The following is a 16,870-nucleotide window of genomic DNA, read 5'->3' as shown; positions in this document are numbered from 1 at the left end:
TAGTATACCGCGATATTTACATCATTATAGATAAATCAGTAAATATCATCCAATAAACCCTTTTATGAATGTATGTTGGCCCTGAAAAGGGCCGATTGAGCTTGGATTCTGCGACCACGAGTCGAAATCTAGAAGCGCGGATCGGTCAACCTAGAAATCTTGAGCGATTTCACAAACCAGATGCTGGATTGGCAGCTTGAAGATTAACAGCTCAGCAGATTTCTAGCAGCGAGGTACTTTTCGCTGAGCAAGTTCGGAGGAGCTCGTACCAGCTCGAAAGCGGAATTGGAATGAAACTGAATCCAACGAAGGAAGCATGTTTTATAACCTCAGAATAGCAGATGATGCTCCTCCCTTTTGTGCTCTTCGCTTTCTGATCGACCAATCTGGGGAATGGGTATGTGCCAATAATGTGTTGGGCTTGGAATTACTTGAAAATTGCGGAGAATGCTAATGCGTGACAAATTGGTCGAACATGAATTGCTGGAATGATTGACATTAAGTAAATATTCAATACGAGCTATTGATAATCAATAGTTTTCTTTATTATGACGGTAAATTTCTGATCCATGGGTGCCAAAATTATTACAATTGTTCAATGAGAATGTCTTTTCAAAAGCATTCTTAATATGTCGCAATTTTGTTACATGTGATAATTTTGCAAATCAAAGTGTTCCCATAAAACATGGAACATCAAAGACGCTGTTGGAAAAGCCACTCTATTTTACAATTGTTGTGGAATGTTGAGCACTCACCCCGACGGCACTGCAGCAGCGTCCGCGATTACAGTCTCAAAATGTTTAGTCATAAATTATTCATGACAAATGAAATTTTGTATGAAGCTGTGAAATTGATTTAGGAATATAAGAAGTCATATATAAAGTCGGAAATATTTCTCTTTTAACTCTTTTCCACTAATTTGATGGCCCTGAAAAGGGCCGATGGCTTTGTTAGCTTTGATGCTTTTCAGATAAATAACACTGCGGGATGTTATCAGTTGATTGCCATGGTCAAACGGGGAATCCTCAACTCAAATGTATAAATTTGAGCAAGTTATTTGCTTATACGACGAACCGAAAGTTTCGTGGCGTGGATGGCGCACAACAGTAACAGGTAGTGGATCACCGGGCTTAAGTCGAAATCTGATGATGGCGGCGATGACGATGGCTGGGTGAACGCAAACAAGCGGTGAAGCACAAAGCGAGAATGACTTGCCCGACCGTGTTCACAGTTCGACCGCAAATTTTCCTGTGGACTGCTTCCTCTTCTTCTTCTTCTTCTTCTTCTTGGCGGCGGCAGCGGTGATGACTTTGGCTTCGGACGGCATCACAAACGGGGCGTCCTTTGCTATCGATGTCTGTGCCTGAGAAGCACGCCCGGTCAGAGCCAGACGATCTATTGCCTGCTGAGATGCGATCCAAGCGGAGAATGGAAAGCAAATGACGTCAAATTTTCTCTAGCACCCCTATTTATAAATTTGCTTGAAATCAACGTTCTATTTTAAAACAGTAATTAAACTATTTGGACAGGTATGTGGGATTCAGTGAGTAAACGACATGACCCTTTGATGTCTTGTCTGTCAATTGAGGTGCCATTCAAGGAATTTCGTTAAACCAGCAAACAGTTATAAGAGTTCAAAATATTTCATGCCAACGTAAGGCTCTTGGTTTTGAAATTCAAATTTCACTCCTGTATAGAGAATGTTTATGTTACTTTCAAACTGTGCGGCATAATCTGCGTTTGAATTTACGCATCCAGTTCCCGATGGTTAGTGCCTGTGCTTTTACTGTTCATAAGTCGCAAGGGGGAACTTTCCCCGAGGTCGTATACGACTATGACAAAAGCCAGGATCAGCAATTGGTATATGTTGGTTTGTCGCTGGTTACTTCACTGCAAGGACTATTTTTGACAAACTCTTCCAATTTTTTTAAGTTCCATCACGCCAAAAGCAGCAATTCTCCCAAGAGGGTTGACTTGAGGAATGAGCTGCAGCGCTTAGGCAATCATCGATTAGTAACGCTTTGAGACGAACTGCGTGAAATACTGGATCATAGCGGCCAAGCCTGCATATTGATGAGTAGGTGTCAATGTACAGAGCCTAAATGCTCATGCAATGGATATTGCTACAGCCCAAAGCACTGGACCGATTCTATCGATTCTAACGATCGAAGCACCCGAGCTATCAAACATCTAATCTACTGGAGGAGTTTGGCGAACTACAGCTGGAGCCAGATCACCCAACCAAGCAACACAAGGAAGCAACGACCAAACAAACAAATTCAATCATCTGGCATTATTCCTGGAACACCAAACACTGGTTCTCGGAACCACAGAACGACAAATGGTTCTTTTCAGGACTACCAAAATGAGTCCAAAAGAGTTAACTTTTGAAAACTTCATCCGATCAATAACAACACAAAACTAGTACACTTACAAATTCATACGCATGACAAATTATAAATCATCGTAGTTCTACGTCAACCCCGCGGTAATGTAATAGACATTACCCACCCCAAATTTTATGACTAATACTTGTAGTTTTCAATTCACTTTTTGGTCACTATTTTGATCATTTTGGTCTCTAAAGTCACTATTATTTTGCTGTCTGACTGCTACCAGCCCTGGTCATGTCGATGCACTGTACATCACTTGAGCAATTCAAAAAGAATTGCCCAAGTATAGTGCATGAGCTGGTTTAGCGGGTCGTCGTTGGTGCATCATCCCCGCATTCCCTGAGTTACCTTCTCAGGGGATTTGTTTGCAGATTTCCCCCTTGTAAAAAACAAAATAAAAAAACAAGACAATCCTTATTCAACAGTGGTATATTACTGTAATACCATCAACGTACCAGTATCCGCTCATGTTCCAGTAGCCCGCTCACGAGTTCAAAATATAAGGTAATTTGAGTAAATGCACAAAAAAATGTCCACAGAATGATTTTATTTGTCCATTTGAATTGTATAGCGGCTAAAGTTTTCAAATCTACGTTGTGTAAACTTATCATTTTTCAGTGTGAGCGGGCTACTGGAACATGAGCGGAAACTGGTGCACTGATGGTAGTTGTTCAAATAGATGCCTTAGCAGTGTGGTTAGATCCCGCGACTACAAAGTAAAGCCATGTTGAAGGTGTCTGGTTTCGACTCCCGGTCGGTCCAGAATTTTTTCGTATTGGCAATTTCCTTCACTTCCCTGGGAATAGACTATCATCGTATATGTTGAAAACTTTCAGATAAGATCTGTGGAAGTGCTCAAAGGACACTAAGCTGAGAAACAAGCAGGCTCTGTCCCAGTGAGGACATAATGCCAATAAGGAAAAGAAGAATAAAAAGAAGAAGGGGGTGTTCGAATTGCGTACGAGTGTTGCAATAACAGGTGAAGCGATTCCGTAATTTCGGCGGGTATTGTATGCCTGTTAAGTGACAATAAAGGCGATTTCTTTCCTCCAAATGAAAATGTTTTCAAAGCATCAAAGTCCTGTTTTAGCATTTCTGAACCGGAGATGTTGTTTGTTCAGTATTTTTTTTATTTGACATTCTTTTCCTAATCATTACCCAATATTGGTTGATTCCTTATCGTTCAGTACGAAGGGACAAAACGTCCTCCTTCGAACCACACCTTCCACCGGTCACCACAGTTCGAACAAAATAAGAAAAGGTGGATGATTGTATTCCTGCTGTCATTTAAAAATTAACCTAAGCCGCTTCCTCAACGAGTATTGGTGGTTTGAAAAATTGCATTCGTGTACTCTGTTAGTGGTTTCCTGATTTGATTCATTTCCTTGATAAATGCGAGTCGTTTCACTGTGATAGGTATTCATGGCCATTTCTAAGAAGCAACAGAAACGATACTAGTGAACGTGGCTTTTTATATTGGGGAAACTAATGGTGAAAGTCTTGTTGCTCTACTGGAATTTAATTTACTTTCTGGATTGCCACGGTTTATGCAAAAACGATTGTGAGTTCGCTGCTCATGAAGTTCTTTGTGTCCTACTGGAAAGCAAGCAATGATTTAAAGTAGATGCAAAAATCTAAATTTTGATATGCGATAAATAAATATAAAAAAACGGTTCGATTGGAAAAAATAGGAATTTGGCTGTTGTTTAATAAAGAGAAGAGAATGGACTCCGTCCTAGCCGTCCTGAATGGAGTTTGAGAAGATTCCTCCGATGTCGTCGGCGATGATCGTCTTCAACTGCCTCTAGCCGTGCCGTCATCGAATTCGAAACAATAGTTACGCGATCTAGCTATACATACAACTGTATTACACACACAATTCCTTAGTCTCTAGAACTTCTCCTCCTCCAGGCCGTGCTTGAAGCAGAGCAGGACCGGCGTGCTTTCGCCGTCGATGTCGCGGTACTCGAGCATGGCAATCAGTCCTTCGCAGTCCATCGACTCGCCGGTGAAGAACTGCAGATCCTTGAAGCGTCCCAGCAGATCCTTCATCACCTTGTTGATGTTGGTCTTGAAGACTTCGACCTCGCTGGGGTTGTTCTCCTCCAATCGGGTGACCAGCCTGGAATGAGAAAAACAGATAAAGTTGAAATGGTGAGAATCAAATGCAAAACTTTCATATTTATTACAAGGCACATCATTTTTAAGAGAAGACATCATCTTGTAATTAATGCATAAGCTCTCGCTATCTTTCCATTATAACAGTTAAATACTTAAGCTTTTGAGTAGTTTTTCACTATAAATCGAAAGGCAAGTTCATTGACTAGCGTTTCTTTTTTTGACGTTGGATAACGTCTTTCGGCAACATATGGGGGTACAATTCAGAAAAACGAAAAATTGAGCATGTAACGAAAAATGGTCAGGTTTTGAACGCTAATAACTCAGTCATTTATCGATAGATTTTCAATATTTATCCATGAATCGATTGGAAATTTATCTACGCGTCGATTTAAATTGAAGACACTATTGATTATTCGCAACAAACTATTGAAAAATCGTAAAACGTTGACCCCTTTCTTATCTAACCAATCACGTCCAAGCACATTTTTGGATTCCGCTTTCCACTATAAAAGCGCACCGGTCCTGCTTCTTCCCTCAGTCTTCTTTTTGCGGTCGGACTGTGAACACGATCGGGCGAGTCATTCTCGCTTTGCGTTTGCACCCGCGTCTCAGTCCAATTTGTGTCGTCGGAGGAGGAAGACGCAAGATTGATTTGCGGTGGCGATGACGATGGCTTAGAGAAGCGCCCAAGCCATGGTCATCGCTGCCGAAAATTTATCCGCGCTTGCAGATTTCGACTCGTAATAAATTCAGTTTCGGTGGTCAAGAAGCAAGCCCGCTAGGAACGAAATACCGCAGGCCCTCTGAGTTGCTGATCCGAGGAGCTGCTGCTAATCGAGCGTCGGATTGGTGAAATCGCACAAGATGTCAAGAATGAGCTTCGTTTCCAGATTCCGACTTATGCGTGGTGATCCACAACCCGCTGGTCTTGTGCGCCATCCACGTCACGAAACATTTAGCTGGTTCGTCGTATAAGCAAATCACTTTTCAGGGCCATCAAAAGTGTTGAAAAGACTTAAAAGAATAATATTTCCGACCTTATTACATCTTATATTTCTCAATCAATCTCACAGCTTCATACAAAATGTAATTTGTCATGAATAATTGATGGCACGACAATTTGATACTGTATTCGCGGACGTAGCTGCAGTGCCGTCGGGGAGAGTGTTCAACGTTTCACAACGGTTGTAAAATAGAGTGGCATTTCCAACAGCTTCTTAGACTTACTATATATCGTCCCCTTAATGCTACAACTAGATAACTCGAAAATCAAAATTTTGAGATGTGCAACTTTGAAAATATGCACGTTGTACAAGGTGATGGCTAATCGCAGAGAATTTGATTGGAAAGTAAATATCAACTTATGTATTTTTAATCACACACTTATGAGCTGTGGATATTTTGCAGATCTAATTGATAATAATGTTTTGACATATTGAAGTCAAAAATTTCAAATATCAAGTTATCTAGTTGTAGCATCAAGGGGACGATATTATGATAACATATGTAACAAAATTGCGACACATTTAGAATGCTTCTGAAAAGAAATTCTCATCGAACACTTTTCATCATTTTGGCATCCATGGATCAGAAATTTTCCTTCATACTAAAGATAACTATTGATTATCAATAGCTAACCATTGAATATTAGAAATCTTTCTACAAATCGACTCCAGTAATTAAAATTATTGATTTTCATGAATAAACTTTTGAAAAATTGATACATATCAAGGCATATCTTATTTTCTATAGAAAAGCACATTTTTCTTGTGTATTCCTAGCACAGACATCATTGCTCGATATCTTAGCCACTTTCGTCATGCAAAGGGAAACGCCCCTTTCGGCCTTCTTCTTACTCCTCTTTATTCTATCGTGTTCAGTCGAAGCCAACCAAGCTTCAATGAGCCCCGCGCACATCAGTCAATCGTCGACCAGCAATTGGAGAAGAACTCCTATCGGAATAAATTTTACACATTCGTCGCTGCCGCTGCTTCTGCCTTTGTTTATTCCCAACCCAAGCTAAATGCTGCAGGTTCCGTGAAATCGCTCATCATGGCCATGGGCATCCAGCTAGACCATCAAATTCGTAGAGCACGCGTCTAGAAACCTTGAAAATTGCCGTCGAAGGAGTGAGAAAACCAACGAAAACAAGGAAGCACAAAATTACCGACCGCATTTCGATTTAATCGTCTTCGGTAATCTTTTGGTGTGTTTCTGTATAACAATAGATTGACAACCCAGTTCGTTCGACGGTGACTAGCCCCAACCGTCCTTTTCAGGACGACCATTTCATTTTGAAAGAGTTGTGAGAATTTTCCACCGTGAAGAGCGACATTACTGGTGATTGGATGTGATTGATTCAGATTTTTTGGGAACCTAGATAAAACTTTGTTTGCCATTTATCTCCGTTGAAAACTTTTCATTCGAAATTACAATTGATAACTAAATAAATTAATTAATCAATTCTGGCCCTGCAAAGGGTTGTTGTTTGAAATTGTGCTTCAATGCCATTTAAGCGCGTTTGCCACAGATACGACGAGCCAGCTGGATGTACTTCGGCATGATGGAGACACGCTTGGCGTGGATCGCGTACAGGTTGGTATCCTCAAACAAACTGACTAGTTAGGCCACGCTCGCTTCCTGCAGGGCCATGACGGTCATGCTCTGGAATCGCAGATCGGTCTTAAGGTGACACGGGAGACCGTGTTATTTTCAACACTCAATATCCATAATAGATCAGAATTGACATGCAACAAATACTTTGAAAATTGATTAGATTTTTAGATTTCTAGGTAAATCTTTCATAAGTTCGTGACGGTCCTAAATCAGGAAATAGAAGAAGCTAACGTTATCCAACGTCAACTTGGCGGTCGTATCTCGGAAACAACCTCTTACTTTTTTTTTTTTTTTTTTTGTATGGTATTCAGTTGGAGCTGCCTGACAGCTTAACTTGTCAAGGCTGAACCCTCGGTCTGGCTTTTGCCAAGTTTCCCCTCTATCAGGACCAATACTCAGACGGACTAGGCAATGGCGCCCACATGAACACTGCTTTTTTATTAGTATTGTGACGTGGTAGTTTTTGAAAAGTACCCATATTCCCTTGCTTCTGAGAAAAGGAAGCATTGTGAAAATCAGCAGCTCCATCATAATTTGTTTGAAATAGTAGTGTTGTAGTGTCATTACTAATACTGTCTAGTCGAAATGGTTTTGAATAATTTGTCATTCAAGTTCTATCATTCAAGTGCTATTCTGATTACTCCTGTCTTCTACGTAAGATTAGAGTCTTAAATGTCAATTGTCGTCAAGTCTTAACAAAATTAGGCTGTTTAGTAAGAGTTCTAGTTAATTTCATTTTTAGTTGTTAAAACTATTAATTGGTCGTTACGTTCATATATCCTTAAAGAAAAAAGTCGCTTTCCTTATCTGTTCAACAATTTTTCGAAACTAGCAAGTGTACCCTAAAGATCGATCTCAGCGTCTTACTTTCCATAGTCATTTTTATAGTGAATATTGAAGAGTAAAGTTACCTTAGGCTTCTATTACAGTCTCCTACGAGATTCACTTTTCGGTGGCAAATGCAATGCTTCACAACGCCTACTTTCTACTTGTAAATTTTGCGAAAATGAAGCTGGAATTAGATTATTTATACCGCTGTTACAAAAGAGGTATTTCTTATTATGGCAATGTAAAAACCATATCAAAATAAGATTGTCGCCACTTATTTCTACTCAGTGAATCTACTAGTCATTTTCCTAAGAGCTCCTTAGTATTCCCTATGTCGTATATGATAACGATGTGTCTAGCTAGCTAATAGTAAGAGTGGCTACGGATCATTCTGGTTAGCAAAAGGCAAACTGAACGTCACCAATAGTATTAATGTCCACTTCGAATAGATTAATTATTTGAAATGGGCATCAATTCTATCAATGACGCAGAATGTCCGTTGGATCACATCCGAGATATTATTGCGTCTATGCCATATGAATTATGACGCGGCTTTAAGCAAAAAATGCCAAAATGTGATACCACCACTACAGGTTACGCCTTTGGTTTCCATCATATGGGCTAATGGATTATGCCCTCCCATCGCGGCAAGGTCGCATAACCAAGGGGAGGGAAGTTCATTGACTAGCGTTTCATACAAAAAACGCAACAGAAGAGGTTAATGTGACAAAGAGAGCCTCTCAATGTTAGATAGGTCCTTTTGAAAAATTGCGCGAGCATTGTCAGAAGCACACGGAGAAAACGGAAAACCTAAATTTGAGTATTTTTTAACTTACTTTTGAGTTATTTTTCTCTCCCCATTTCATTCGCTCCTTCTATTGTTGTCAGAGAGTAAGTGGCACAGTACTGGAAGTTGAGTTATTTGATCTGCCGGTTGAGTGGAAAGAACTTAGCCAGTAGGTATTTTTTTGCACGGCTGCAAATGAAAACAACTTCTATCCCGTCAACTCAAAATTAGGTTAACGCACGAACCCCTGGAATTGATTGGAATGAACTCACTTTTGAGTACTTCATTTTCTCCGTGCATATCGCCAGACTATTATTCAGTATTATAAGCAGGGAATAAAATTATCGGTCACAACGATAACAATCAGACTATCGTTCAAGGCATTTTTTTTTCGGAGGAAGAAGTCGTGCGATAACATCAACCTCAACCAGCACTGCGAGAGTGTGTTCTCACGAGATCTGCAGCAGCGAATTTATATTATCACCAGCAACGAGAAGTTGGATTCCTCATTTTCTACTCTTTGTTTCGTCGTTTTGGGTGTCGTTCGCTTCCGCAGGTTGCTTTTATATACCAAATTTCTCCTTCCTGTCGTTTAGCTAGCGTGGACGCATGGTTATGGTGCGCGCGCTCTGAAAACAATGTTTGGTCAGGGGCAGAGGTTCGAATCCCGTCGGTGGGAACAATTTTTTTATTTGTTAAGTTGGATCAGTGAAAATGATCTGATCGATCGTGGCTTATCGTCAGCATTATGTCAACAATTATAGCAGTTCACGAACTCTGATTCTCGCAGATAAAGGCAGCAACGAATTGTCGGCTTGCTTCAAACGCAAAATTTCGTCTCATTTCCGTGATAATTTCATTCACTGATTGTGAGGACGTAGCATTAGAGAACAATTTCCGCGTTCAGAATCATAAGGGCGAAACTTCAATGATCGATATCTCTTCATTGATTCTCTCTTTAGCTAACTACTTGGTCGGGCGGATGTTCCGACTAATATTTTCAATTCAGTAAAAAGTACTCATCGTCCTTCGTCATTGACAAATGTTACCAAAGTCTTCCCAACTACGTGTACTAATTCAAAAGAGAAAATCGACAAAGAGAAATCGATCACTGCAGATAGGGGGACATGGGGCAAGAAGGACACCCGGGGCAAAAGTGCCACCTCTAATTTCACGTAGTTCAAATCAATATTTTGATGTTTAACGCAGGATAAGTATAAATTGAGAACTAATTGAGGGTTGTGTAAATATTACAGTTAAAAATGTTTAGTACAAAAAAATAGAAAAATGTCTTTAACTCACCAACGCAAAATATGCGAAATATTATAAGAATGTAAGACTGGAAAACAAGGTTTGACTCCCAATAAATACAAAACATATTGATTTTCCCGCACAGTATTGATGATTTTCAATTGTTTAATATAGCTGTGGGGAATTTTTTTTTTCGAAAAGGCCTTTTGACATTAAATTTTACATATATAATAACAGTATGTCTTATGGGGCAAGAGGGACACCGCAACTTTCTCATATAAAATCAAATGAAATTAAATTTTTCTTGTTTAATATTGCATTATATCAATGTTTCCTACTAAATAAAATCAAAATAAACCATCTTGGACATTCAAAATGGTTTCTGAAAATTTTTACTATTATTGTTACAGTCAAATAAGATGAAAACTAAATTAATTTCGTAAAATTACTTTTTAACTATAAGTCACCTTTTAACCCTCAGTTTTTATCTTTACTTACTCTACAATTTATCGTTTAGGCGGGGAAATAATAATATACAAAATTTGTGGCATTTTGCTCTGGTGGTCTTCTTGCCCCATACGAGTGGCACTCTTGCCCCGTGCCTCGTTTAAAAACCTCATAAGAAGGGACATTTTCAAAAATCTCAAATCATCATGTGTTTTTTATATTTTTCAAATCTATCGATAACATCATTTAGAACAAGAGGTGAGCTTGCCCCTACACTGGAATAATCTTAAAAAATTGTGCTAAACAACCATGATTTGCACCTATATATCTTAAGGTGTCCTTCTTGCCCCCAGCCCCCCTACATCTGTATGATACTAAGGGCGATAATTTCTTATCATCAATTTTCTGTTTAGATTGTTTCGTGATATGCCTATATTTTTGTAGTAAGTTAAAACTCTCGCATAAGTTATGATCTCGCCCTAAGACTGAAGAGTTAAATTCGTTTGCTCAGTATCTACAATCGACAAGGTAACATTGGTAACCAAAAATGGCTTCTAGGGCGAGATCACAAATTAAGCGAGAGCTGTGCAAGCAAAGGGGCTGTCCATTAATTACGCAAGACAATTCTCGAGGTTTTTCAACGGTACCTAATTCTAAGTCGCGTGAGAAATTTGTGACGATAATCGGAAATGTGAACGAAACAATTTCTCAATCATATCCGGATGGAAACCCTCAATGAACATGCACTGAATCTATGGAGAACTTACTTTTAAAATAACTTTAGAAGAGACTACCGAAGCCATTCATGCATAACATTCTGGGATAATTCCTAATGAAGTCTCTGGAGGTAATCCTTTTTTATGAGGAATCACTGAACGATTTGTTTGTGGAATCGGAAAAAAAAAATTCTGGTTTGTTCTCTGGAATGGCTGGAAGAACTTCTGAAAAAATAGGCGAAGCTTCTATGAAAATTCTTTTAGGACTTTCTAATGTCCTGATTTTTTTTTATCTGGAAGAATTCCTGAAAATTACGTGCAGTGGATTAATTATTGAAAAAAAATCTGGGAGAAATCCTGAGAGATGTTTGTTTGTTTGTTTATTTGTTACATCAACAGGCAAAGTGAGGCCCCAATGATGTTGGTAGTTAAAAACATACAAATCGAGACAAGAAAGGTCAAATCTACAAATAACACATATGGAAGTCAAGAGCTAAAACATAATCTAAAGCACATTCAAAGCCGTTGTCCAGCAAAAAAGGATGAAAATCTTCGACGTAAGAACTCACGAGTGAGATGAAAGTCGAAGATTGATGCGACTCGGTTGAAAAGTTTCAGTAATCCGTTGATCCCACCGTTAGTACTGTAGTTCGTCCGTCGGAGAGGAAGCTTTAGGAGCGAACTATTGCGGAGCAGTCGTGGTCGAGCATTCAAGTCGATTTGTTCGAGGATTGATGCGCAGTCTATTCGTCCCTGAAGCGTATCGGCGATCGTCAAAGCTCTGATTGTATCTCTTCGCGTGCGGAGTAGCTCGAGATCTATTAGTTGGCATCTGCTCTCGTAACTAGGTAGGCGGAACGGATTCGTCCACGGTAGTTTGCGAAGCGCAAAACGTAGAAAGCGGCATTGAACCGACTCGATTCGCTCGGCGCCGTTGTTGTATGCAGGACACCAGACTGCAGAACAATATTCCAGAGTGGAACGAACGAGGGAGCAATAAAGCGACTTTAGGCAGTAGATGTCCGTGAAGTTTTTGGCGATCCTGAAGATAAATCCAAGGGTTCTGGACGCCTTGTCTACGGTGTACGACACATGCTGCCTGATGTTTCAAAGCATTCTGAATGACAGGAGTTGGGGGGATATGAATCCCAAAAAAAAAAGACCGCGGTGTTGATGGGCGGCCCCTTTAGAAACATCTATAAATATTTATAGTTCCTTGCTTTTGTTTTGATGAAGGTATTTAAAACTATTCTTCAATAAGGACTTTAAAATTTGAAAACTAGATTTGACATCATCTAAGCCTTACAAACCATGACTTGTTCTTTATGCCCCACTGGGGTGCTCACTTTGTCCCGCCTACAATCGTCGGGTTGGATAAGACATGTTACGGCATATGTGAGTTTTTTCTTATTATTTCATTGAATATTGTTCAAGATGGTTACGATGAAAAAATACATTCATATTGCTTATAATACCAGTCAATTTGAGACTAAATGCTTGATGTACTCAAAATGCCTCGCCTAACTTTACAGTATGTTTTTTTTTTCTCAAGAAATTTCGTCAGAAATTAAAACAGGCATTTATTTGTACAAATTTTAGGAGTTCGTATAATATTTTTACGATTCTTATATTCGATATTCGTTCAAGAATTTCATTCAAGATATCTTGCAGAATTCAACTTGGTTCAACCTCAGAAATCACTACAGAGATTTCACTAGGAATACTGTTCTTAAATGTGAAACGAAACAGATTCGGATCAACTTCTAAGATTCCAGTTAAACTTCAAGGGCACAAATCTCTCGAAGAAAGCATCCAACAATAGTGCACTTTTTATGTTGGCTTTGTGCAGCTTAAAATAAGAAGATCAGAAACGTGTCACAACTATTTCTCCAGTTGTGTTCCTTTGAAAACGTGAGTAGCGGCCATCTTTGGAATCCAAGACGTTTCACCTTAAGAAAGGTCTATGCCCAATAATTATTATAACGACTCCCCTAGTATATTAAGATTTTTGTTTCAGACATCATTAAGAATTCAACCGATAAATTCTCCACAGAGTCTCCAGGGAGTCTTCAGGACTTCCTCTAAAAATGTTGTTCAGAATTTCTTTAAGATTTCAACCAGTAGGCGAATTCCGGCGCGAATTTGCTTCGAAGAAAAGAAAAGTTTCTTGCTGATGGAAGAAAATTTCTTCTCTTCGAAGAAATTGTTCGTCGGAGTTCACCTATAGAAATGGTATTTTAAGAGTTATTTTGTGAAATTTCCTAATCTGGTTCTCCAGATTTGTGCTATTGTAAAAATCCGAGGCTTCGATTCATCTTTACCTGTAAGAATCGCTGGACTCACTGGAGGAAGTTTTGAAGGATTTTAAAGCAAAAATAATTGAAAATTAATCAATCGAATCTCTGAATAACATCCTGCTGGATTTTCTCAAGGAATTCCAAGAAAAAAAATCGGACGTAAACCATGAAGAAAATTATATAGGAATGATCGGAGGTATTACAGGATAAATTATTTGCTCTAGAGTTGTGGTATAAAACCCTTAACGATCAACGCTCCGTCATCGTAATCATCGAAACATCAAAAGCAGTTTTTCTGTTCAAAACTAAAAAGTATTCGATGAAAATGTGTTCACTGTATTTCGGTTGGAGAATAGAATACAGTGAACACATTTTCCTGTAAATTTTCTTGATTTTGAACGAAAAAACTGCTTTTGAAAATTCCGAAATCAATGACGGATCCTGCCCCCTTAATGAACTTTCAAAGAAGAATGAATAAGTGGGTCAAGTCAGGTAAAAATGAACTTCCTTTTCAATCAACTTCAGCCCAACTCATTAGTGTAAAACTGACTCCAACTCAACTTGTTTTTTATAGTTTCGACTACGGACGTTATGAAAGAACTGAATTAGATACTGAGACCAGCTTTGGCCTTGGGTACTTTTTCGGTTATTTATGGGAAATCCTAAAAATTTTTGAAAGAATCTATATGAAAATGCCTGAAGAATAACTATTGACCTAGGAAGTTTCGTTTCTTGCAAAAATACCTAAACAATTTTTTTCTGGAGTAAACCTTTGTAGATTTTCTTTGACTAAACCCTGCAGGAATCGTTGGAAGATCTCCTATTGCAACAACTGGAGAAACAGGTGTAAAATCTGGAGTCTCTTGAGCGTCTGGAATTTGGCACCTTCATTTAATGCGAGTAAAATAAGAAAAAAAAAAAAAAGGGACCTGAGAGACCTCTTGGGTAAAATAAACATTGAGGCCTGCCGTTAAGAATAGAGTCTTGCATTTAAAATAGTGACCAAGCGCTGAGAATCCCTTTAGCTATTTCTGAATGAACTCATGCCCAGCCCATGTAATTCTTGCAAGAAAACACTGAGAATGTTGATAGAGTTATTGATTTCTTTGAGAAGTTATGAAAGGTCTAATTCCAGAAGGATCCTTCGGAAGTATATGTGAAAATTTTCGAAAGAATGCGTTCCATCCTGTGGTGGAAATCGGTGAACAAAGTGTGTTCATGCATTACAGAAAAAATTCTATCGCAACGGTGATTCCTTTTGTGCGATTGTGTTCTTGCTGTCTTTGTTCACGATCGCACGAACACGAACACTGTAGCGAGCTTCGCATCATTTCATTTTGATATACACTCACGCATCGGATTTTACGTGATATTTCCTCGATGACGCCATATATCACCCAATTTTCTAAATGGGTAGTATCGTACATTAGTTTGAAACATAGCTATAATATATCAAGTTATTTGCAAAACAAGGCACAGTGTGGGAATAGAAAAACTGTGAACAAGCTTTGTTCATTCTGCAATCACGCTCTTTTTAACTGACATGAGCGATTCCTCTTTCGCTAATAATTTAGCTAAATTTGATAAATCTGTAACATTCCTTGTTAATGAAGCAAGATATAGTGATTCTTTATCCTACAGCACGAAAATATGTTACGAAAAGAGAATCAGTTTTCAGTAATACTGCAAAGAGAGCAACGATGAAGAGAAATCAGATGCCTTTATGAAAAAAAAACAATGTTGATATATTCCGTAAGTGGCATTACGTCCTCACTGGGCCTACTTCTCAGCTTAGTGTTCTTATAAACTCTTTCATATCAACTGAGTTTTATTCGCCAAAGTTGCCTTTCATATGTCGTGTGGCAGGTACGACAAAGGCAATGTGAAGAAAGGAAAAAGCGTTAAACCACGATCCAAAGGTGTTTAATCCAACACTGATCCAAATCTGTGGGCTTCCATAACTGTACAAATTAACCACATTTTGCCTCAGACAAATTGCTTTACCTGCCTTCATAAATCGAGTTAATGTGCACCGTATACTTTATATGCTACTCACTTCTTCATGTAGTCCTTCAGGTAGGTGGTGAACTGCTTCTTGTCGGCGAATCCGGTCTCGACCAGGCGGTGGTTCAGCACAATATCGACGCCGGACTCGGTCGCGTTATCGGTACCTTCGTCGGCTTCCTCGGCAGATGGGTTCGCACCATCCAGCTGGACGTCTCCGAGAGTACGGGACACATGCTTGCCGTAGACCTCGTACATAACGTTGTCGACCAGCTTCAGCTTGTAGGTGTCCGAGAACATCTCGTCACCTGAAACCGGAAACGATATCCAATTAATCATAGTTTGTAGAGACTTGAATCACACTAAACGATAATAACGATGATTCATCGTAACGGAAGGTCAATGCACTTTAAACACTAATTTTAGAATCCGTTCCAGCGCCAGATCTTTTCCCCTAACCTGAGTCATACTTTCACATTGTTTACTCGCTGTTTTCTTGTTGAAAAACTGCAACTGATCAATTTACATGTATGTACCACCAAAATATTCCACTAACATCTACTCTTCCGATAGAAATATCTTAGTTTTATCAAACAATGTCCATGTTTTCTGAAGCAAATCCAGAAATTTTCACTACACGTATTCAATTTCTTCGTATGAGGCACAACACTGGGAAGAAGCACACGAAGAAGCAGCAAATGAAGCTGCTGCATTTTGGCGACGAAAATCTGCACAGTTCACCCATCGGAAATTTTCTTCCCGGATTTTCTCCACCCCAAACTGCGCTAGCGACTCAATTCCTTCACTATCCTGTACTTCCGCTGATTCACTGCCCACTTACCTGTGAAGATATCCTTCCAGATTTTCATTGTGGGAAGATGGAGATAATTTTACGGCTAAAATTATGAAAACTACGATACGTCCACCTGAGGATCTCGCCGGAAAAAGAATGTGTCGACAGCTGGGCAGGGCCGGCAACGTTACGGCGCTGAAAAGTACGAACGAGCACGGCTTGTCAGTTTGACAGTCTTGACAAAATCGATCAACGCGCGATTTGATCGTCGATTTTTAGGGGCGGCGTTCACGGATACATACCGTAACTTCGGTTAAGGTGAAGCATTCCACACTCAGAATTATTGACCGTTCAGTTCCTAACTGTTCACGACCGTTTGAAACAGTCGTCGTCTTAAACGGTCGGTGAAACAGTCGCTGTCAGATTTGGCAGCAATAACGAGCGAGAAAGTTTTCGCGCGCAAACGATCACCGTTACTCAGGGATTGAATCCTGAGAAAATTGAGGGCCCTATTTTATAAGTCGAGTCGATCAAAAACGACTCGACTGGAGTCACTGTCGACCAAAAATTTCACTCGACTTAGCTCTGTCACTCAAGTTTATCGACAGTTGTCACTC

At 39.4% G+C, this 16,870-nt stretch overlaps 1 protein-coding gene across 1 annotated transcript; it reads right to left on the bottom strand.

The window, feature by feature from the left end:
* Window positions 1–3,472: 3,472 nt before the first annotated feature.
* LOC5579186 (translationally-controlled tumor protein homolog) lies at window positions 3,473–16,457 on the bottom strand. The gene is made up of 3 exons (XM_001664232.2): window positions 16,302–16,457; window positions 15,513–15,768; window positions 3,473–4,515 (listed from the first exon to the last, which is right to left on the bottom strand). Exons 1-3 carry the CDS (start codon window positions 16,327–16,329, stop codon window positions 4,284–4,286), a joined length of 516 nt encoding a protein of 171 aa, XP_001664282.1. The 5' UTR covers window positions 16,330–16,457; the 3' UTR covers window positions 3,473–4,283.
* Window positions 16,458–16,870: the final 413 nt, after the last annotated feature.

Source organism: Aedes aegypti, chromosome 3 (assembly GCF_002204515.2).
Source record: "Aedes aegypti strain LVP_AGWG chromosome 3, AaegL5.0 Primary Assembly, whole genome shotgun sequence".
NCBI classification, from domain to species: domain Eukaryota; kingdom Metazoa; phylum Arthropoda; class Insecta; order Diptera; family Culicidae; genus Aedes; species Aedes aegypti.
The sequence above is the reverse complement of the archived record's forward strand: the minus strand, read 5'-3'. Positions and strand labels throughout refer to the sequence as shown.